This window comes from Synchiropus splendidus, chromosome 7 (assembly GCF_027744825.2).
Source record: "Synchiropus splendidus isolate RoL2022-P1 chromosome 7, RoL_Sspl_1.0, whole genome shotgun sequence".
NCBI classification, from domain to species: Eukaryota; Metazoa; Chordata; class Actinopteri; order Syngnathiformes; family Callionymidae; genus Synchiropus; species Synchiropus splendidus.
Genome location: NC_071340.1, coordinates 17,508,010 through 17,530,122, shown reverse-complemented (window position 1 = coordinate 17,530,122; position 22,113 = coordinate 17,508,010). Strand labels below are relative to the sequence as shown.

Below are 22,113 nucleotides of genomic sequence, written 5' to 3'. Positions count from 1 at the left end.
TTGGCACAGCCCTGTTAAGACTGGACAAACATGCACGTCTGGTCTATCAGAAGCTCAAGATGTATGACATGTCGGACGACTATACGCGTCATCTGTCATGTTCTATTAACGGAAGTAAAGTAGACTGTTGCAGTGAACATACTGAAGAGTCTCTCAAAACAAGAACAAAGCCAGCGGCGACACACACACACACACATTATACATTACATTACAGTACTAGTGGCGCGTGTTTACCTGCTCCCTCGGTCTCCATCTCTTGAGTCCCGTTCATCCAGATCAGTAATACGTCGTGGAAACGCGTCAGCGAACCGTCGGCAGCAGCTACCAGAAGCCGCAGGAAAGAGCCTTATGCGTCTGATATTTCCACGGACAGAGGACACGGAGAAGCCGCTTGTCTGTTGTCATGGGCGCCGAAACAGAAAATGACGGAGCTTCCGCTCAATCCTCCACTGGCGGAAGTGACGATTCTGCCGCGGATCTTATGACCTCCGGTCAATTCTTTGTTAGCTGACGAAGGTTCCGCTCTGAACCATTTTTCTTTTTTTAAGCAGTAGACTCGTTGCTATTCTTGACGATAATGGTCAAGAATAGCAACAAACAGTGTTTAAATATCCTGTTCAAAAAGAAGGCAACAACAAATTGAAGCACATGCTGTTTAATAATGGCGTTTATATATTTCCACAATGAATATTCTAAAAAGAAAATTACTCTAAAACAGAAAAATAATTAAAAATCTGGTTGTTTTCCTGTTGTCTTGAACCGGATGAGAGCACAGTGGACGGCCTGGATAACAGAGCAGTGCATTGTTTTCCATGTCAAAAGAAAGAGGACAGTACTGCAGACAAATGAAGTGAATTATTTCAGGTAAAAAGCATCAGGTTATTTAATTATGTGACTAGTTATGGAACTAACTAGTACTACTACTGTCTATGATGTGTTACTTCAAGACATGGATATGAAATGAAATATGGTAACCTGGTTGGTTATAATGTAGAATGGGGACCACATATTGGCCATTAAAAAAGTCACAACTTGCTTATTTACAGATAATAATTGGTGATAATAGGGTTGATCGGTATAGTTGGAGCAGAGAGACAAAAACCTCACTGAGTAAAAAGTTCTCCTGAACATTTCTGACTGAAACAACTGCTCACGGAGAAGCTGAACTATTATGTGGAATAGTTTGTGTAGAAATCCAAAACTCTTCTGATGAATGTTTCTGTCTGAAACCGTCTCTGAAAAAAGGGAAACAACTCTTTGTTTTTACTCAATATTGACATTGGAATTAAATGTGTTAGAAGCACCTACCTGTCTGACTGTGCATCCACGTTTTGAAGATGATGTTTGAATAAACAAAATGGGAAAAAAAGATGCTAATGTTACAAGCTTGAATTCCTAATTTTCTTAAAACATGAACATTGAATGACAGAATGTGTTCTGCTGTGTTTCTCCAAATTGTCTTTCAGTTTTAAAACACTGATCACACAGAGAGCAGCTGAAAGGTTTTCCTACAGTTAGCATTTTCATGTACTACTTCAGGTTCAGCCTCGACATAAAACATTTATAACATCAAGGTTTTCCCATCTTTTTGACGCATCACATAAATCTCCAGGTTCCTTTAACGCATAGAACAGTTAAACAAAATAAATTTCACATCATGATGCAATTTCAGTTAAAAAGAAAGTGTTTATTCATGTGAATTTTACAAAACCTTTTGAAAGTGAACAAAAACATGATTACGTTATTATCGACTGGCAATCAAATGAATATCTGAAGTTTTTCTGTCGAGAAGATACAAGTGCGGAGAAACTCAGTGTTGGAGTGGAGAAAGAAACACTTCAAAGAAAGTTTCTGAACTTTTAAGAACTGCTGGATCAAGTGAAGACAGCACCTCTGGTAGCATGAGTAGAGCATTTCAGAGATACCTGCACTCTGAGGAGAAGAAATATTGCAAGCAATATTTTGGGATATTTGATCAAAATTAGAAGATCAAATTTTGATTCTATAATACTTATAAGGTTGTAGAATCAAATTAAATTAATCACTTTAATGTAATGACTTAATCAGTAAAAAGTAAAGGTTAGAGAGTAAAACACACTGTATTTTCATCATAATACACTATTTGAACTGCTGAGAATCATGAATCAGTCTTTGTCCTACTCTGCAATTTGCCATTGTCTTCTCCTCCAAGAATTAAGTCCACAGTTTAGTTGACCATTTTCTTAGTAGGGTTTCACACCATGAGCTGAATGACTTTTCATGTGTATCTTCAGACTCCTGCTCTGCATAAAACATTTATCACACTGAGAGCAGATGAAAGGTTTTTCTCCAGTGTGAATTCTCATGTGCACCTTAAGGTTGCTCTTCATTGAAAAACGCTTATCACACTGAGAGCAGACAAATGGTTTCTCTCCAGTGTGTATTCCCATGTGTACTTTCAGGTTGCTCTTCAGTGCAAAACTTTTATCACAATGCGAGCAACTGAATGGCTTCTCTCCAGTATGCGTTCTCATGTGTTTCTTCAGGTGCCCTCTAGATAAAAAAGATTTACTGCACTGAGAGCAGGCGAAAGGTTTTACTCCGATATGAATTTTCATGTGATCCTTTAAACTCCTTTCATGTGTGAAACTTCTACCACACTGACAGCAGAGGAAAGATTTTACTCCGGTATGACTCCCCATGTGTTGCTCCAAAGTACGTCTCCTGTTAAACAACTTGCAGCAATAAGAGCAGCTGAAAGGTTTTTCCCCAGTGTGCACCCTCATGTGTTCCTCCAGGCTCCGTCCATATGTAAAGCATTTGTCACACTGAGAGCAGTTGAAAGGCTTTTCTCCCGTGTGCATTCTCATGTGTTCTTTCAGACTACTGCTCCTCGTAAAACACTTATCACAATGAGAGCAAGTGTAGGGTTTTTCACCAGTATGGCTGGTCATGTGCTCCTTTAGGAGCCCGCTGTACGCAAAACCTTTATCACATTGAGGGCATATGAAAGGCTTTTCTCCTGTGTGAGTTCTCATGTGCACCACCAGGCTCCCTCTCGTAGCACAAGATTTATTACACCAAGAACAGATGAAAGGTTTTTCTCCAGTGTGTATTCTCATGTGTACTCTTAGGTTCCTTTCCAGTGTAAAACATTTATCGCACTGAGAGCAGTTGAAAGGTTTTTCTCCTGTGTGCACTCTCATGTGTTCATTCAGACACCTCCTCTTTGTAAAACATTTGTCACACTGAGAGCAGGTGAAAGGTTTCTCACTGGTGTGGGTGATCATGTGAATCTTGAGAGCCTGTCTACTTCCAAAACAGAGTCCACAAAGTGAGCAATCAAAAGGTCCTTCATAGCAGGCCCTAATGTGTTGAGTCAGTCCAGACTTCGAAGAACATCTCTTTCCACACTCAGTGCACATCAGCGATTTGAGATCAGCACCATCTTTCTTCTCACTGGCATGAACCTTTGCATCACTCTGAGTGGAACAAGTTTCTCTCCAGTCTTCACTGTCGTCAGTGTCAAAGTCAGAAGAGAGTGACCTCTGCTGGTCAGGGTGGATAGGCGGGTCCAAGCAGCTGGCCGGTTCTGATCCTCCACAGTTGTCTCCATCAGCTTCTGTTTTCATGTGTTGAGTTAAGCTGCTGGTTGGAGGCTTCTCATCATCTTCAGTCTTCACATCCACAGGAGTGAATGAGAGCTGGGAGACATCACGTTCTTCTTCCTCCTCTTTCACTTCTTTCGTGAAATGAGGCTCATGCTGCTCAGTAGGAACTTCTTCTTTAATAACCAGCGACTGCAGGACATCTGCAGGGACACACACACACCAGAGTCACTGAACAATCCTGACACTGAAGAGCTCTGGTTGGTGCAGTCGTAGAGGGTGAGTGAATAAGAAGATGATCAATAATGTGCTGAGCAGACTCAGGTCCTTCAGTGTGAACAGAACACTGTTGAAAACACTCTGTCACTCTTTTATATAGGTGGTTCAGCGGGAGATCAGAGAGGGACGGGAGGAGACTCAAGAGACTGGTCAGAAGAACTGGCTCGGTTGTGTGGACTGAGAGTTTAGAGGAGTTTATGGAGCTGAAAACGTAGCAGGCATTAACAAGATGTGTGGCGAGAGGATTGTATCGAAGGATCATGACGGATATATGGTACCATGGTTCCTGTTGGAGCCTTTGTAAAATAGAATTTTTATTATTTCACCTCAGTTCCTAAACTCTGACTAACGTATCTTGTTTAAAAAGTAGAATCAGCCTGAAGGGAAGAGAAAAAGAGACCCTTGCTATAATATAGAAACGATCATGAGGAGCCTCAGTTGGCACAGCCCTGTTAAGACTGGACAAACATGCACGTCTGGTCTATCAGAAGCTCAAGATGTATGACATGTCGGACGACTATATGCGTCATCTGTCATGTTCTATTAACGGAAGTAAAGTAGACTGTTGCAGTGAACATACTGAAGAGTCTCTCAAAACAAGAACAAAGCCAGCGGCGACACACACACAGACACACACACACACATTATACATTACATTACAGTACTAGTGGCGCGTGTTTACCTGCTCCCTCGGTCTCCATCTCTTGAGTCCCGTTCATCCAGATCAGTAATACGTCGTGGAAACGCGTCAGCGGATCGTCGGCAGCAGCTACCAGCCGCCGCTGGAGAGAGTCTTACACGTCAGATATTTCCACGGACAGAGGACACGGAGGAGCGGCTTCTCTGTTGTCATGGGCGCCGACACAGAAAATGACGGAGCTTCCGCTCAATCCTCCACTGGCGGAAGTGATGTGTCTGCCGCGGATATTGCGTTTTTTGCTATTATTGCTGGAGGCTTCTACACAAATACCTTTATCACTATGTTTTGTTGAATAATTAAAGAGAAAACAAAACAATCAGGCTTCATATCACACATGTTAATAAAATACGTATCGCGCTTGGAGGGAACAAACAAGAGCACTTGAACCATAAAGGCAAAGGCAGTTTAAAGGAGATTTTTTGTTTGAGAATTTTGACTTTTGAATGCGGAATTTAGCTTCAATTGCTATCAGGTTATTAGCTCTGAACCCTGAACAGGATTACGCGCTGGTTCACACACGATGTATATAAGCAGGTGTGAAATATCAGAGAAACAGGGAACACATTTATTTTTATTCATAAAATCAAAAGCCGATGCTTTCTTCGGTTAGGTCTGAAATAATTCTACGGATGAGGATAACGGAAATATTTTACCAGAAAGCCTTTACTCTGAGACATGTCAGATGTGAAGCAGGTTCAGTCAAAGGATTTCAAAGGTCACAGTTGTCGTCCTTTTAAAATTAGTTTTTAATAATTCACTGCTTGGATAGGATTTAATGAATGAGTCTGGAGGCCATTACTTGGTTGTAGTTCTTTTAAATGTTTCTCAAAGTAAGAGGCCGACCTTCTTCCGCACCACTGCTTCCATGTGGTTCTGCGTCCTGTGATTCACACACGCTCTAAATGTGATGGCTAAACTGCAGACGCAACAAGCACAGCAGAAGTTACTTTAAAACAGAGAGTGCTGGTCGCTGAGAGAGCAGAAGCCCACTGACTGACGCACCGTTTTGCTCCGTGACTTCCTGACAGCACCAACTGTTGCAGTCTGTTGGCCAGTATAGATGCTCTGATCCACGTTTGTTTTCATTTCCAATCTTGATACGTGTGAGAGAGTATCTGTCGATACCAATGTTCCACCGATCTGATACCAGAGCTCCGTTTAACTATCATCATGTAATTGCTATCGACTGTGTTTTAGAAAAGGCCACTAGAGGTCTGTATTAGACCAGAAAATGATGTCCGAAAAACAAGGAATCACATCAGGAGAAAGAACATTATCCTGAAAACAAATTTGAAACTCAAAACTTTCACACTGAAAGTTCATATTTATTAAATCCAAGACAGATGTGTAGGAAGATGCTGCTTCCCTGCTCGTTTGATCAGCAAAATGAGACACTCCCTCTTGTAGCATAAATAAAATGATTTTCCGACTGAATCACAGAGGGTGAATTGGTGACGGGGGACGTCTGAAGTCCAACAACAGCTGTTTGTGTGATTTGATGACATAACATTGCATTTTGCTGAGTTGAGCAGTTTACAGGCTGGGGACCCTGGCTCGCTGTCTCAGTGTAGACGCTGTACTTATGAGTGCTCCGGGTTGCAACTAACTCACAGACACTGTATGTACAGCACAGCCAGGACGGGAGTGATTCCACAGTGGCTGTGTTTGTCAGGCGAGTTTTAGCTGCTGCTAAATGCCTGTAAACGGTGGAATGGATATCCTGAACAGAGTCGTGTCTCAGTGAGATGCACAAACATTGAGGAAAACCATTCCACAGTTCACAGTGAGCTCACAGAGCAGCTGACAACATGAAGTTCATGAATCTGAAATCCCCACTGGTTGGATCGGCCATTTCTGATCTGTTAAAAAAGTTGGTATTGGAGTACCATCCGCATTAACCAGGTGTCTCTGGGTCCTCCTGGTGATGGCTGTCCAGCAAATTCCTGAGCAGGCAGCAGAAAACAGGGCTGCATGTCCAGATGTCACGCCTGGCAGACAGGTTCAGGAGTTAGACTTTAACGAATGTGGGTACTCATGTGCTTCTTCAGGACCGCTTTCCGTGAAAAGCGTTTATCACACTGGGAGCATATGAAAGGTTTTTCTCCAGTATGACTTCTCATGTGGTCCTTCAGACTGCTGCACGAGGTAAAACATTTTGCACACTGAGAGCAGACATAAGGTCTCTCTCCAGTGTGAATTTTCATGTGAGTCCGAAGGGCATATTTCCACGAAAAACCTTCACCACAATGAGAGCAGAGGAATGGTTTTTCTCCAGTGTGCACGGTCATGTGTTCCCTCAGGACATCTCCCCGAATAAAACAAAGCCCACATTGAGGGCAGCAAAAAGGTTTTTCCCCTGTGTGAATTCTCATGTGTTCCTTCAGAGCGTGGCTCCGGGTAAAGCACTTGTCACACTGGGAACAGATGAAAGGCTTTTCTCCTGTGTGAATCCTCATATGACTCTTAAGGGTGTATCTCCATGCAAAACGTTCCCCACAGTGAGTGCAGCTGAAGGTCTTTTCTCCAGTGTGAATTCTCATGTGCTCCTTCAGGCTGCCCTTCTGCGAAAAAGATTTATCACACTTGGCGCAGGTGAAACATTTTTCTCCTGTGTGGATTCTCATGTGCGTCTTCAGAGCCTGTCGATTTGACAGACATTTCCCACAGATGGAACATGTGAATGAGCCCCCACAGCAGGATTTCAGGTGTAGAGTCAGTCCCGACATTGAAGAGCATTTTCTTCCACATCCGGAGCAGATCAGTGTTTTGGGATCAGCACCACCTGTCTTCCCACCGTCAGGACCTCTTGACGCACTCTGAGAGTTACTGGTTTCTCTCCAGTCTTCACTGTCATCAGTGTCAGACCCAGAAGAGAGTGACCTCTGCTGGTCAGGGAGGAGAGGTGTGTCCAATCCTCCACAGTTGTCTCCATCAGCTTCTGTTTTCAAGTGTTGAGTTAAGCTGCTGGTTGGAGGCTTCTCATCATCTTCAGTCTTCAGATCCACAGGAGTGAATGAGAGCTGGGAGACATCATGTTCTTCTTCCTCCTCTTTCACCTCTTTCATGAGATGAGGCTCATGTCCCTGCTGGTCCAGACTGGAGCTGCTCTCCTGCTGCTCAGTAGAAACGTCTTCTTTAATCAAATGCAGCTGCAGGACATCTGCAGGGACACACACACACCAGAGTCACTGAACAATCCTGAAACTGAAGAGCTCTGGTTGGTGCAGTCGTAGAGGGTGAGTGAATAAGAAGATGGTATATTATACGGACATGTATCCCCTCCGGTGAAAAATGAAAGTGTGTTAAATCTCTACACACTTCGGAGCAAACGTTACCTGCATCTGCTCAACAGACTGAGGTCCTTCAGTGGGAGCAGGACACTGTTGAAAACACTCTATCAGTCTTTTATATTGTTGGTTCAGAGAGGGACGGGAGAGACTCAACAGACTGGTCCGAAGGACTGGCTCAGTCGTGTGAACTGTACCAAGGAAACCTAGGTCCCACAGCAAACACCTGGACGCTTCCTGAATCGCGAGGATGAATTATTGGGGTATCAAGACGAAGCTTTTGACTTCAGTGAAATATAACGGATATTATATTGCTTACACTGTCAGATTATAACGAGTAGCGCGAGTGTACCTGCTCTCTCGGTGTCCATCTCTTTTATTCCGTCTTGACAGGTCGGTAATGTGTCATGAAAACGTGTCAGCAGGTGACGGGCGGCAGCAGGTATCAGCCGCCGCTGGAAAGATTTGTTTACAGTTGATATTCTCGCGGACAGAGGACACGAAGGAGCTGCTTCTGTATTCCGGCGTAGGTTCTAAATGTGTCCGCTCGTGAAATGTGTCCGGGTGATGACGTCACATCCCGCAGTCGCCATCGGATTGTCTGAAACTTTGTAGTGAGGGAATTTATCTTCAAATGAAGGATTCGATGTCAGTTTTTATCACACACCAAAGATTTATATAAAAGAAACTCGGTGTTTGCCGAACATGCGCTCTTCCTCCTGGCGTAACGACGATCGCTTCGTGATTAGCTGACATGGACGGTTATTGCTTTTATTTACCATCGAATAATAGCAAGAAACAACTTTCTTTCGTACTAAATAAAGCACAGAAGTTGCATCTGTTCATCTGTCGTGAAAATGTTGGTCAATTAACACGGTTTCACTCTTTCTTTCTTTTTTATTGTTACCAAAAATTACAAGTCATAAATTAAGAAAATGGAAATATAGTCAGCAGCCTCAGTCAACTGTCCAAAGACATCACTCATGTAGCCCAAAATCTCAGCGTCTTATTTGACTCTTCACTTTCCTTTGATGCTCACATAAAAAAATCAGGCAACTGGGCCCTCAGATCCTCAGATGAGTCGTGACGCAGCTGTACAAGTGGAAGAGCATGATCCCTGACCTCCACTTTGGAGATACAAAACACTGTACATACCTCTGTACATACTGGATATTGTCCAGATTTTCTGCTTACTTCCACTTTCACAGAGATGATTTCCTCCCACACTTGTGTCACTGCATGTTTACAGGTGCATGTATTGGCACGCAATTCTCACTCTTGTTTACATTCTGTTTTGACTGGGAAAAACTGAAGAGTGCGTTGAAAGGTGCTGTACAGGGGCTAAGGCTTGGTTAGTATTATAATAGATCAAAATCACACAGAAACATGAATTGCACTTTAACTGTGATTATTTACACTCAACTCTCATGACACACAGCAGCCCCATCAACCAAGCCCTTTCGTCATAGCTCAGATCCACTTGAAATAAATCCACAAACAATGACGTGAGGATGATGTGGAGGAAGAGTCAGGTCTAGGACTGGAACAGCAGGATCTCTTGATGCCAGGTTTGCTGTTTTCCCCATTATCATATACAATGATTCAAGCTTTTACGGTCTGTGAACTTTATTGAACAGCAATAAAATAACCAAAATAATGTGTAGAACATAAACAATAATTTAACTGTTATCTCAAGATACTCATGAACAAATGCAGATTCTATTTGAATGAGTTTGAGCACTGCGCTCTACTCTGATGCTCCCGCTTCCACAGGTGTCAGGGAACACCTACCAAAGTAGAAGAAGACCACTGCTTCTGCGACAGAAGAAGGCTCTTGGAACAACAGCAGATTACTGAGCACATACGAAACATAAACTTTAATGTCATTCTAGAGAAAATATTTCAAAGATCAGAGTGAGCTGAATGACAAATTGTTGAATTTCCTGACGGTGGGACAAACAAAGGATGTCTAATGTGATCCAATGACAGCAACATCAAGTCTCTCATATATAATATAATCCTGCATATTTCATGATATATGATGGATATTTATTTGACTTCACTTTTTTTTTGTATTTTTTTGTCATTTAAATTAGAAGAGCACCATTCAGTTTGACATGTGGTGGAAAGAAGCACATACAGACAACACACAATTTGGATAGATTTCATGAAACCCCTCAAAATAGTTTTCCTCATCCAGCACTGTCTGAAATGGATTTGCATTGCTTCCAATATTGTTCGTGTTTGTGTCCTTGCACTATAGTGCTTCCCCCTTATTTTTGGTCTTTTATATGCATGTTGTGAAGGGAATTGAATGGAGGCAACAAATATAGGATGACCATGTAAATTGTGTTGTCCTGAGTCCACTTGAAGAGAACAAAAAAGACTGAACCATCTTGGATACATATGGAGACATTTATGGCTCTTTATGTATTGTACATTTTTCATCCTTCATTCCTTCACAGGTGAGATGAAGTCAATGGTGCCATCTGGGGAATACATGCATTCTTCATCACCGTCTTTCTGTCTGACTGCAGGGGTCCACATGATCCCGGTCACATCAGCATTGAAGACTTTCTTTCACGTGTTTTTTTAAGTGGTTCAACAGGGATTGTCTCTCTGAGAAACATTTTTCACAATAAGAGCAGGTGTAAGGTTTTACTCCAGTGTGAATTATCATGTGTTTCTTAAGACTCGCCCTCCGTCCAAAACAGAACCCACACTGAGAGCAACTGAAAGGTTTTGCACCTGTGTGAATCACCATGTGATGGGCCAGGGTTTGATTCTGTCTAAAACATTGACCACACTGAGAACATATGTAGGGTTTTTCACCAGAGTGAATTCTCAAGTGATTCTTCAGATTACTGCGCCGTGTGAAACATTGACCACAGTGAGAGCATTCAAAAGGTTTTTCTCCAATATGAATTTTCAAGTGTGCCCTCAAAGTCCCTTTTGCTTTGAAACATTTCCCGCACTCAGTGCATTCAAAAGCTTCAAAAGCTTCATCTTTCCGTTTAACTCCAGCATGAACTTTCATGTGCGCATGCAGGCTCTGTTTCAATGCATAACATTTCCCACACTCAGAACATTGGAAAGGTGTCTCTCCACTGTGAATTCTCATGTGCACCTTCAGATGACACTTATAAAATTGTTTTCCACAAACCAAGCAAGTAGCACGTGGTTTGCGTTTGGGTCCGCCGCCACAGCAGACTTTCAAGTGTAGAGTCAGTCCAGTCGATGAGGAGCATTTTTTCCCGCATCCAGAGCAGATCAGTGGCTTTTTAACGCCACCAACCGTTTCTACACCGATTTGAATAGCTGGAGTCTCCACAGACTTTGTGTATGGCTGGGTGTTGCTGGAGTCCCGCCAGTCCTTACTGTCATTAGTGTTAAATTCAGAGGAGAGCGACCTCTGGTGGTCTGGGTGGGGAGGTGGAACCTGAGGTCCTTCAGAGTTTTCTTCTTCAGCATCTGTTTTCAAGTGTTGAGTCAAGTGCTTATTTGAAGGCCCCTCCTTTTCTTCTTCTTCATCATCATCATCATCCTCATCCTCATCATCATCATCATCAACTTCAACCTTCACAACAGTCAATGACAGTTCGGTCACATCTTCTTCTTTCACTTCTTCAATAAGATGAGGTTCTTTCTGGTCGAGTCTGGATCTCATCTCCTGCTGTTCACTGGAAACTGCAAGGAGGCAAACACACATGAATCACTGAACTATCAATCCCTTTTGAATTTTATATTCTGTGTTGACAGTGCTTCTGTGCCACAAATGCGTTATGTGGTTCCACGACAAGGTAATGACAATATACATCGAAGGGACTTTTATCGTTTCTATCAACCTATTCAAGAGAGTATGCACAGTGTAGGCTACTTTTACCACAAAGAAGATAGTATTCTGAGGATGGTTTAGTTTTGTGACACTACGCAGCGTTACGTGAGTCACAGTTTTGACATTCACATGCTCAATTATGAAGAGGCCATGACGGTGTTGGTGAAGGTGGGGCTACCAGGCTTTTCTGCCAGCGACTGATGATGTCTGATACATTTAATTCTTTCATTTAAAGTTAAAAAAAAGCAGAACCCATCAGTCAGTCTGGACAAATATGGCTGAGGTGATCAGGGAGACAGGTAGAAGAGTTCTTGGTGTGTCATCTGGAAGAAAAGTGGAAAAGGAGACTTGGTGGTGGAATGATGAAGTGCAGGAGTGCTTACAAAGGAAGAGGTTAGCTAAGAACAAGTGGTACGTTGAGAGAACAGAAGAGAGTAGACAGGAGTACAGGGAGGCCCAGCAACAGACGAAGGTAGTGGTGTCCATGGCCAAACAGAGGGCCTACGAGGACTTGTATGTGAGGTTGGACAGTAAGGAGAGTGAGAGAGATTTGTACAGGATTGCAAGGCAGAGAGATAGAGATGGGAAGGACGTGCAGCAGGTTAGGGTGATCAAGGATAGAGAGGGGAATGTTTTGACTGATAACAGAAGTGTGTTGGGAAGATGGAGACGAAGAGCCGATGAATGAGGAAAATGAGAGCAGAGAACAAAGAGCAGAAGGAGTGACCATCGTAGATCAGGACGTAGCAAAGAGAAGGGCGTTGAAGAGGATGAAGAGTGGAAAGGCAGTGGGTCCTGATGATATACCTGTGGAGGTCTGGAAGTGTTTAGGAGAGGTGGCAGTAGACTTTTTGACCAGAACAGTTAACAAGGTCTTTGAGAGTGAGAGGATTCCTGAGGAATGGTGCCCATCTTCAAGAACAAGAGAGATGTCCAGTGTTGTGGCAACTATCGAGGGATAAAGTTGATGAGCCATACGATGAAGTTGTGGGGAAGAATGGTGGAAAGGCTTCATGCCAAAAAAAAAAGGAGCACAGCAGATGCAGTGTTTGCTTTGAGGATGTTCATGGAGAAGTACAGAGAAGGTCAGAAGGAGCTCCATTGTGTCTTTCTGGAGAAAGCGTACGGCAGAGTGCCAAGAGAAGAGTTGTGGTACTGTATGAGGAAGTCTGGAGTGGCAGAGAAGTATGCTGGAGTGGTGCAGGACATGTATGGCAGGTGTAACACAGAGGTGAGGTGTGCTGCAGGTGTAACAGAGGAGTTCAAGGTGGAGGTGGGACTGCACCAAGGCTCAGCTCTGAGCCCCTTCCTCTTTGCGATAGTGATGGACAGGCTGACAGATGAGGTTAGACAAGAAGCCAGGATTGATGAGTAGTGGACGTCACCTCCGATGACGCACGCATTAACTGATCTAACGCTGGAGTTGCCTCACGACTTTTGTTTTGATTGATCCCAAACGCAGCCGTTGTCACTCGTAGTGCAGTGCTTCGTATGCGCGCGCGCGTGTACCTCGTCTGTGTGGCAGGCTCATCTTATGTTCTGTCTGTCGTCTCTAGTCACCGAGCGACGTGTGGCGGTAGATGGCTTCAATGCTCTGTAGTAACAACGGACAAAGGACAAGGAAGAGTCGTTTCCGCGTTCTGGTTCCGGATAAATGAAGAAAGGGTCGGAGTCTATTTCATTTGGAATCCACGCATGCGCGACTTGTTGAATGACGTTCATCGCTTGAATACGGAGCATCGTATAAGACAAAAATGATCACAGTCATTTATTTCTACCCTTTAATGGCTTTAGTTTGGTTCATTTCAGTACATTTTAAAAGGTATTTCATACTTTGCAACCCACAACTGAGTTAGGAGTTCTAAACGTGTTGAATTCAGAAAAAAAATCATAGATTACAAGTGACACAGAAAGTGCCTGAACCCTGTGTCATTAAGTATTTTTTACAGCACTTTGTTAAACGCTGTTCACACAGTGCTTATCACAAAAGATTGGTCTGTACAAAACGGTGTAGTTTCTGACGTGTCCACTAGATGGCACTGTAATCTGTCACCGTCGCTGACAAAACAATTGTTGACTTCATTCTTTAATAGTTATTCACAGATATTATGCTCCGATTATAACATTTGATTGACCAGTTGTACATTTACCCATAGTGTATTTGCCAACATTTTGTCATCAGTATGTTGAAGACGAATAATTGATGATTTTTCACAAACATTGCCTTGTGATTTGGGGTCAGAAGGATAGACGTATTCAAGAGGTTGCCTGAGAGCGATGAGCAAAGTTCACACTTACGAATCTCAAATATTTTAATTTCTGTTAAAGATATTTGCATAATCATTTATTGGATGGGGGGTCGCATTGTATATTTGTGTTGATATGATTTTTGTTTTTATTGTTTACACAATAACTGCCATTCTAGTCAGGCATAAGGTCGGACACCTCACTTCTTGGAGAGACGGGGTCCTCGCGGTTGTAGGCGCCGATCCAAGCTGCAAAACACAAAACGCTTGTTTATTTTTATGTTTGTTTACGCCCTTGGGGAGGTGCAAAAATGGCTTCAACGCTTTTATCGCCGATAGTGGACTATTACAACGACGAGGAGGAGCTGGATAGCGTGGATGACGACGACGACCGCAGCTTTAGAGGGAGAGACTCCGAAGAAGGTAAACCGATTGACGGTTGGGCTCCGTCTACTTGTTGGAAGCGGAACACGAATCCGCCTTTATCGTTGCGAGAAAATTTTAAAATAGGTAATAAAATAGGTGGTGGACAGCCGAACTCCCTATGAATCAATCCGTCACAAAGTTGTGCAGATTGCATGAAATAAATGTGAAGTTGATGCTAGAGTTCGTTTTACGCACGTCAGAATAACTCGAATTCTTACGTAAACAAACAAGCCAGAAGACTGAATTTACACCGAGAGCTGATTGTGCCATATCCGGTTTTGTTTTCGAGTGAGCGGACACGAGCCGTAAGATTAATTCTAGTCGCCACTATCCATCCAACCAACCAACCAACCAACCTGCAAGTCCCACACTGATCCACAAAAGGGCTCCAACTGACCAAGAGCTACCAGCCTCCCCAGTTCGGGGACTCGGGAGTCAGAGTCAGGCGTGACGATACTGAGGTTGACATTGGGGGGTGAGCTGCTCAGGGAATCACAACATTTTTGGAGGGATGTTATGACACTGTTGCTGCACGCTCGTGGTGTGGATCTAACCCAAACCTTTCCTTACGACTCCTTCCCATATAGTGCAGTCATCCAAAATGGAAAACACTCCATGACTCAGCTGTTTTTTTTTTCAACCCTGTGAAGTGACCAGAAGTGAGATCGACGGTCTCTGGCATCGGGACTGAGCGCTTGTGGCGCTGACACGCCGCAGGGTCTCTTGCTCGAGGGCTGCTCGGTGTCGGTGAGGTCACGCGGCCAGCAGGAGAAGACGTCCGGACAAGTCGCGAGGGAGGAGTTCTGTGAGCCTCCAAGTCCCGGTCGGTCGGATGGATTGCGTTACGTTGACATGTCGTGTTGATTACTCATCACCGTTTGTGGCGACCCGCTATGGTTTTGTTATAACTCGCTTCGCCACAGTAATGACGTGGTTGCTGGTTAGCCAGTTAGCTGTGTAGCGCTAGCTCCGGACAGGTCAGCGCTTGGCTGCTGCACTACAGACGCGATGGCAGCTCCTCAAGGTTGGTTCCTTTCTGATCTTACAGTCCTCTCAGTGGTCAACCCCTCGTCCTTCTGGTGTCGACTTAAACCCGCAGTGATGCCTCTCTTTGACCGGGGCTAACTTTTAGCTGCAGTTGCTAATGGAAAGAAAAGGTGCTGTGTCAGCTGGAAACCAGTGAGTGGAAGCCTTCTTCTGTCCGGGTTTTACAGGCGATACGCTGTTAGATTCCTCTACAAAGTTGTCTTCAAAGTTTGCGTCCAGTGGAGAAACGTTTTTTACTTCTCTGGGTGGTCGGTCCCGGCAGCTCGGCCAAGTTAGCCGCAGCAGCCTGCGGCAACAGCCGATGCTCCGCGAGTGTCACCCGGTGACTGCAGCTGCCGCTAGTTCACCTTCGTGTGTTCTGGTGATGTTCGGTAACCAGAGGCCAGTCACCACTGACACTCTGTCTCTCTCTCACACACACACACACACACACACACACACACTCACACACACACACACACACACACACACACACACACACACACACACACACACACACACACACACACACACACACACACACACACACACAGCCGCTGGTGAACCGTGTGGCCCCCACAGCTCTGTGTGACAACCGTTTCATCAGAATCGAATCTTTTAAATCATAGTGGTTATTCTAAAATGTCTGCAATATTTAGGAACAAACCCAGTGTGACGTTTCTGTGAAGCACCGGTGTTCGAGCTGTTGTAAACTGTCTTTTAGAGATGCTTTTATTGTTGTGAAAACGTGTGCAGATGGCTGACTGGTCTTCACGTTTTTTTGTGCGCAACTATGGAACTTAAAAAAAAAAAAACGAGAGTACAAAGTTACATGTAGGGCTGCGACAACCAGTCACCACAGTCGAACAAGTTGCAACGTCATCGCTCTCTCCGCAGTGAGCTGAGGCTAATGGAACATCAGGACTGTTTATCAAAGGACACATATTCTTCACTCACATTATGAGGGACAAAAATCATATATTCCAGTATAAAAACAACCTCTAACACTATACAAGTGCTCCCAACAATTAACATAAATAAACATAGATAAAAAAAAAAGCACATGTTGATGTTGCCGTTTTCATTAACCGGAACACGTCATAATCTGACTAGTTGACGAGTTGTTTGTTTAAAATTGTTTGGCTAACGTCTGTAAAATTAACCTGGACCTAAATCCATCCTATTTACAACCAAATGACTCCTGAAGCTTCTAGCTTGTATTGCAAACACAGCAAAGTCACACAGCTGGCTGGTAATAACGGCAAGCACATGAAGGTAACCAGTCAGGTGAAACAAACGGCACCAGACTGATAAACAACCGCCTGTTACAGCCTTCAGACACCTGATTGGTTGGACTGAAAACCCGCACCCGCACGGCCCCCGTTGGGACTCAGTTTGGCACCTGTGAGCTAGATTCCAATGTGTATGAAATGATTAGTTACTGCGACTTGTCAATACGTTTTTAATAGCCCCTTAATAGAAGCACAATCTCTCATTGAAATATTCATCTGTAGTTTTTAGTCCAGGTCTGTCCTGACAAAATCTGTGTGGGATGTCACTGATGTTATGTGTGCAGTTGCCATGATCTTTTGGTGACAAAAACGCCTCAATTGTGAAGAGATCCAGGAAAGCCATAAAAAAAAGTGTGTGTGTAGCTCGTAAATGCTTTCCACGTCAGCATGCTAGAAGAATGTCTGAAGCTCAGGATGGAGCCCTCTCTCATGAACCCTTCCGTCTGACTTTCAGACACAGAAGACGCCAGTGAAACGGACCTTGCCAAACATGACGAGGACGATTACGTGGAAATCAAAGAACAGTGAGTCTCGTGTGCAATATTGCAGTGTCACATTTGAATCTGAGCGTGTGACGTCTGTTTTCTGTTTTATTGCAGGATGTACCAGGACAAACTCGCTTCCTTGAAAAGACAGTTGCAGCAATTGCAAGAAGGTAGCTACGCTTTGGGCTTTGCATTGATGTCTTCATCTTCACCTCCTCCACGCTCCTGTGGAGATGATTAGTTTGATGATTTCCTTGCTTTATTGTCAGGTACACTTCAAGAGTATCAGAAGAGGATGAAGAAATTAGACCAGCAGTATAAGGAGAGACTCCGGAACGCAGGTGAGTGAAGCTGAAGTGAAGCGTTCATCCTTACACACCAGATTTCAACAGTCCATTTGACAGTGAAAGGAGTTGACTAGCTTTTCTCTTGTCTTTCAGATCTGTTTCTTCAGCTGGAGGTGAGCGCCGTCACTCTTCTGGCTTTGAGTCCCTGACAATTTTTAATTCTCGATTTTTGCGGTGAATGGCGTGTAGAAGGACCAAGTGGAGAGAAACTATATCAAGGAAAAGAAGGCGGCGGTGAAGGAGTTCGACGACAAGAAGGTAGAGCTGAAGGAAAACCTCATCGCCGAGCTGGAGGAGAAGAAGAAGATGATCGAGAATGAGAAATTGACGATGGAGCTGACTGGCGGTGAGCGCACTCTTAGGCTGTGTCCCATTTCTCACCCTAACACTTGGTTTTTCACCCTAACTCTCGGTTTTACGCATAAGTAAGCGTAGTATGTCCCAATTCTCCTAAGACCGAGGCCACTCACCGTGAAATGATCCCTTCAAACCCAGGGAGCTCCGGAGCTCACTTGAAACCAAGAGGGAATATGAAGTGTGGATAGATTTCCAGGATACCATAGTACTTTATTTAAAAACAATGTTGGATAGGACAACAGGGACATTTTAGTAACCAGGACTACTATTCCGTTTGTTTACTTTCTCTTGTATCCCACGTTAGTGACCCAAATGGTCTTCAGTGTCCGACAACATGAACAATCCAACGTGTATGTACAATAGTATGTTTTTATTTCTTCTTGACAAACAACAGTGGGCTAGTATCCATGCTAAAGCTAACATCGTCATACCAGATCCATCACCGCAACATAGCGGCGCGGCCGGCTTCGGCTCTGCCCATTTCTTCTTTGTTGGTTCACCAAACCAAGTGAGATTATCAGCACCGATGCAAGAGGTTGCAAAAACGTTAGAGACGGCATTTCCAAAACGTCTCCAACACTCGATATGCAGGAAACAAAACACAGCACGGACGCCAATGACACGCTGTCTGTACGCATGGCGTTATAAAGTGTAAAGGACTTATAAAGTCCCGATTCTTAGTGACGTCAATCACTTCACCGGAGGGCACTTCATAGTTTAGAGCACTCAGGACCAAGTGCTAGGTTTAGGGCGAGAAGTGGGACACGGCTTTAGATGTGGTTGCAGATAGATGAATGTGATCGTTGCTCGCAAATATTAGTCAATAGTTTATGCAGATGTAGACACTTTGTCTTTGTGATTAGAAAAAAACGAAGATCATGTTCACATATTGCAGTTTCCAGGATGATTCAGGGAAACCGTATGTCCATGTCTGCAGTTGTGGAGATTTGAAATGACATCAGCTCAAAGTGGACAGCAGCGTAACTCACAGAGGGGAGGTCATTCCACAACAGATGTCTCCAGACATCCCTGTGGTGTTTTTGATGGCTGAAGAGTCGAGGGAAGCTCAGTCAAGGTCATTGGTAAAATTTGAGCCAACATTGTTGTGGCCTTCTGTCAACACGCAGATCTTGCTGTCTGTAAACATTTGAGTGTGAAGTCATCATCTTGACAATGGTGACACCCAAGGCACCTAATGTGATGCATTCAATCGGGTTACCATGGGTCATTCTAACATCTTGGCTGGTTTGGAGGAGGTCTGAAAGGGACATTGGTTGTGCGTATCTCTGGGTGTAGAGCCATGGATGTGAGGCAGAGTTCTCATGGTTCTGTTGGTCAACAGACTCCATGGAGGTGAAGCCCATCATGACGCGGAAGCTGAGGCGGCGACCCAACGACCCGGTTCCCATACCAGACAAGAGAAGAAAGCCAGCGCCAGATATCCTTCACACGTCAAGTTGAATGTTGATGCTTGGAAAAGCTTCCCTGCTTCCTTGACTCGTCCCACCTCAGCTGAATTATCTCCTCACAGACGACCAGATCATGGAAGACCTGCGGACGTTAAACAAGGTAACCGCGAGGTGAAAATACCAAAGTTGAAGACTCTTTTCCAAACCTGACTCTTTCTGTCTTATTAAGCATGTCATCACCTTTTCACAGCTGAAGTCGCCCAAACGTCCAGGTAGATAACTCTCTCGCCTCAGGTCCTCGCTTTGATTCCCACTCAACCGGAGAAGGTGCTTTTAACGTCCTGCTTTCTCCACAGTCTCCCCCTCCACCCCGGAGCACATCCCTGCCGCCCCTATGGAAAACCCCTCACAGCGCTTCGAAGCTCGAATCGAGGAGGGGAAACTCTACTACGACAAAAGATGGTGGGTGTTTTCTCTTGTTATTGTAAAGCTGCCCACTTAAGACGCCACTTTCCCACTTTAAACTCTCATAAATCAACACTTTTTTTCTTTTTTATACCTTTTTCATTTGATCGCATCACGTACATCATCGTCACCATTTCTTCATAAATGAACCTTTTGGAGGCATTTTCTTCCCACCACTAGATGGCGGTAGTGCTTTAGAAATCGACCCTTCCAGTCCAACGAGGCTGAAGAACTATTTATTGATAAGGCTTGGAAGATTATCGAAGACTCTGTAATTATGGAAGCCTGATAAAAAAGTGGCTTCAGAGGTTTCAGATTCCCAAAACCAATTATCTGTGCGTTCAGCAGCGAGGGCAGGAGAACAGGCGTCCGTTTCTTCTTCTCTTTGTTTTGAGCGACTGAAGCAGCAGAGAGCGTGTTCCTCAGCAAGCCGCTTAATGATCAAATGAACTGGTTATCGGGCTTCTCTCCGGCACAGCCGCGCTCTGCCGACGGTTTGAAGCCATTAGGAGAATATTACAGACTTTCGGGTCGGACTTCCCGGTCCAATTATGCTACCGTCTTCTCCACGAGTGGAGCGGGAGCCATTCAGCCGGAGGGTGTTGTGCACACAACTGATGTGTGTGTGTGTGTGTGTGGCGGCAGGTATCACAAGAGTCAGGCCATCTACCTGGAGTCAAAGGACAACACCAAGATCAGCTGCGTCATCAGTTCTGTTGGAACCAACGAGGTGAGATCCAGTTTTTGTCTTTGTTTCTTCTTGGGCCAAATGAGCTCAAAGATCTGACGGTGTTCCCTGCAGGTTGGTAGAGACGTGTTTATTTTTACTGCCTTCACTTCCTCTTTGTCACTCGGCTTTATGTGGAACGGCTCTCAGTGGTTAATGTCTTCATCCTGTCCCTGTATCTCAAGTGGTGCCCCAATAATGAGTCGCAGGGGCTCATGCGCGAGATGGCCTGAAAGCGCCATGAAACTTAATGATCACTTTACTCCATCGACTGTTGACCTCTCACCAGTATTCATGACCAAAGTTGACTCGGTGGTTTACGAGTGAGACCAGTACGGTGATGGACTGGTGCAGTGTCTCCAGTCCTGAAGAGTCACATGACAACGCTCTCCAGTGAGCTGTATTGCTCTCACCAGCCTTGTAGTCACACAGGAGCATGAAAGCTGTAATGTAGAGCAGTACTGCCATCCACTGGTGAAGTAATGTATTACAAAAGGGACACCAGCCATTCAACAGAGATGCAGCCGATGGACAGTGGGTCTTCTGGGGAAGACCAAGGGAAACCTTCATTCATTTGAGATTGTGCTCTGGATCCCTTCGTAGGCCTCTAGGAGGAGGTCCAGGGGCTGACCCAAGACACACTGGAGACCTCACGTGACCTGGAGCTAGAGGTTTACTGGGAGAGGGGTGAATCAGTCCTGGCATTAAGACTTTAATGACAGGAGTGACGGGTGGAGTGACATGTAACAGTGAGAGACCAGAGAGTTTTGGGGGACATCTGCTGTATAGAACTGTCAGTATCTACTGTAGAGCAAGTTAGCACACAATCAAATCTAAATGTTTTTCCAAGACTCGACATGTGTCCTGCACCAGCCTGAATTCAACCTCAGTTCTGACTGCAGCTGTTTGTACAGCATTGTTGCTAAGAATCATTGCATGGCACTCAGACTGCTCCTTTAATACATGTGTTCTGGTTCTTGCCACGTTCTGCAGATTTGGGTGAGAAAGACGAGCGACAGCACTAAGATGAGGATCTACCTGGGTCAGCTGCAGCGGGGAGCGTTCATCATCCGGCGGCGGTCGGCGGTGTGAAGCTCCGCCCCCTTCCCTTACGACCCCCTCATTCGCTTCCGAACATGTGTACAGTCTGATTTTACCTTTTTCAAAATAAACAAGACCATTGTGATAAAACTGGACTCTTCTGTGGTCGGAGTATTCCAGAGCGCTTCTGCTGCCAGTGTAAACGTTTACAAACCAACAAATGGCGGCGATTTCCCTCCTTGTGTGGAGCAGAGCATCTGCTGACTGTGCGTGGAAGCGCTCCCAGTTGTGCAGTCGGTGCTGGCGAGCCTCACTGGAGCTGTTACTCTCCGCAGTGGTTATTGCTTGTGTGCATTATCAGCCGCTGAGAGCATCAATAAATAAACTCCCCCAACAGCTCTGACTCGCCAGCTCACTTTCCACTTTCATCCTTAATCGAGCGTTCGCTTCACTGCAGGAGAATGGGATGTGGCTGAGATCAGGCCCGGGGAGCGAGCCGGGACCAGGTGGGTCCAGATTGGCCTCCGGTGCTGCGGAGGGTTGTCAAGAATCCTGCGGTACCTGTCTCTTTATCGCTCTGTTGCAGACTCAAACACCTTTTGAT

At 44.6% G+C, this 22,113-nt stretch overlaps 4 protein-coding genes across 9 annotated transcripts in view; 1 reads left to right on the top strand and 3 right to left on the bottom strand.

The window, feature by feature from the left end:
• Positions 1 to 399, bottom strand: part of LOC128762041 (gastrula zinc finger protein XlCGF17.1-like) — a 30,546-nt gene extending 30,147 nt beyond the window's left edge. For both annotated transcript variants that reach the window (XM_053869829.1, XM_053869827.1), the window contains exon 1: positions 235 to 399. In XM_053869829.1, coding sequence (XP_053725804.1) covers positions 235 to 271 — 37 coding nt within the window. In that variant the 5' untranslated portion in view covers positions 272 to 399. The remainder of the gene's footprint in view (positions 1 to 234) is intronic.
• A 1,390-nt stretch (positions 400 to 1,789) lies between these two features.
• LOC128762042 (gastrula zinc finger protein XlCGF57.1-like) lies at positions 1,790 to 4,709 on the bottom strand. Its single transcript, XM_053869830.1, has 2 exons — positions 4,549 to 4,709; positions 1,790 to 3,790 (listed from the first exon to the last, which is right to left on the bottom strand). Exons 1-2 carry the CDS (start codon positions 4,583 to 4,585, stop codon positions 2,223 to 2,225), a joined length of 1,605 nt encoding a protein of 534 aa, XP_053725805.1. The 5' UTR covers positions 4,586 to 4,709; the 3' UTR covers positions 1,790 to 2,222.
• A 5,598-nt stretch (positions 4,710 to 10,307) lies between these two features.
• On the bottom strand, positions 10,308 to 15,582 carry LOC128762044 (gastrula zinc finger protein XlCGF8.2DB-like). 2 transcript variants are annotated; one of them, XM_053869833.1, is made up of 2 exons: positions 14,717 to 15,582; positions 10,308 to 11,540 (listed from the first exon to the last, which is right to left on the bottom strand). In XM_053869833.1, the coding sequence occupies exon 2, from the start codon at positions 11,518 to 11,520 to the stop codon at positions 10,414 to 10,416; it is 1,107 nt and encodes a 368-aa protein (XP_053725808.1). In that variant the 5' UTR covers positions 11,521 to 11,540; positions 14,717 to 15,582; the 3' UTR covers positions 10,308 to 10,413. The 2 variants fall into 2 exon arrangements, with proteins under 2 accessions (XP_053725808.1, XP_053725807.1); XM_053869832.1 differs by lacking the exon at positions 14,717 to 15,582 and adding an exon at positions 13,198 to 13,342.
• Positions 14,139 to 21,659, top strand: suds3 (SDS3 homolog, SIN3A corepressor complex component). 4 transcript variants are annotated; one of them, XM_053869835.1, is made up of 12 exons: positions 14,139 to 14,357; positions 17,133 to 17,202; positions 17,278 to 17,333; positions 17,433 to 17,504; positions 17,604 to 17,623; positions 17,700 to 17,856; positions 19,210 to 19,305; positions 19,375 to 19,436; positions 19,527 to 19,548; positions 19,633 to 19,738; positions 20,387 to 20,471; positions 21,462 to 21,659. In XM_053869835.1, exons 1-12 carry the CDS (start codon positions 14,246 to 14,248, stop codon positions 21,558 to 21,560), a joined length of 957 nt encoding a protein of 318 aa, XP_053725810.1. In that variant the 5' UTR covers positions 14,139 to 14,245; the 3' UTR covers positions 21,561 to 21,659. The 4 variants fall into 4 exon arrangements, with proteins under 4 accessions (XP_053725810.1, XP_053725809.1, XP_053725813.1 ...); XM_053869834.1 differs by having other exon boundaries at positions 19,506 to 19,548; XM_053869838.1 differs by lacking the exon at positions 14,139 to 14,357 and adding an exon at positions 14,645 to 15,183 and having other exon boundaries at positions 19,506 to 19,548.
• The last annotated feature ends 454 nt before the right edge of the window (positions 21,660 to 22,113 follow it).

Excerpts from the sequence above, each read along its gene's own strand:
- LOC128762042 (XM_053869830.1), bottom strand. The coding sequence starts at position 4,585 with ATGAACGGGACTCAAGAGATGGAGACCGAGGGAGCAG. Across the intron at positions 3,791-4,548 it reads GATGGAGACCGAGGGAGCAG|ATGTCCTGCAGTCGCTGGTT; the intron begins GTAAACACGCGC and ends GTGTCCCTGCAG.
- LOC128762044 (XM_053869832.1), bottom strand. The coding sequence starts at position 13,219 with ATGAGCCTGCCACACAGACGAG. Across the intron at positions 11,541-13,197 it reads GAGCCTGCCACACAGACGAG|TTTCCAGTGAACAGCAGGAG; the intron begins GTACACGCGCGC and ends GCCTCCTTGCAG.
- suds3 (XM_053869834.1), top strand. The coding sequence starts at position 14,246 with ATGGCTTCAACGCTTTTATCGCCGATAGTGGACTATTACAACGACGAG. Across the intron at positions 17,203-17,277 it reads TACGTGGAAATCAAAGAACA|GATGTACCAGGACAAACTCG; the intron begins GTGAGTCTCGTG and ends GTTTTATTGCAG. Across the intron at positions 19,549-19,632 it reads GAAGTCGCCCAAACGTCCAG|TCTCCCCCTCCACCCCGGAG; the intron begins GTAGATAACTCT and ends CTTTCTCCACAG.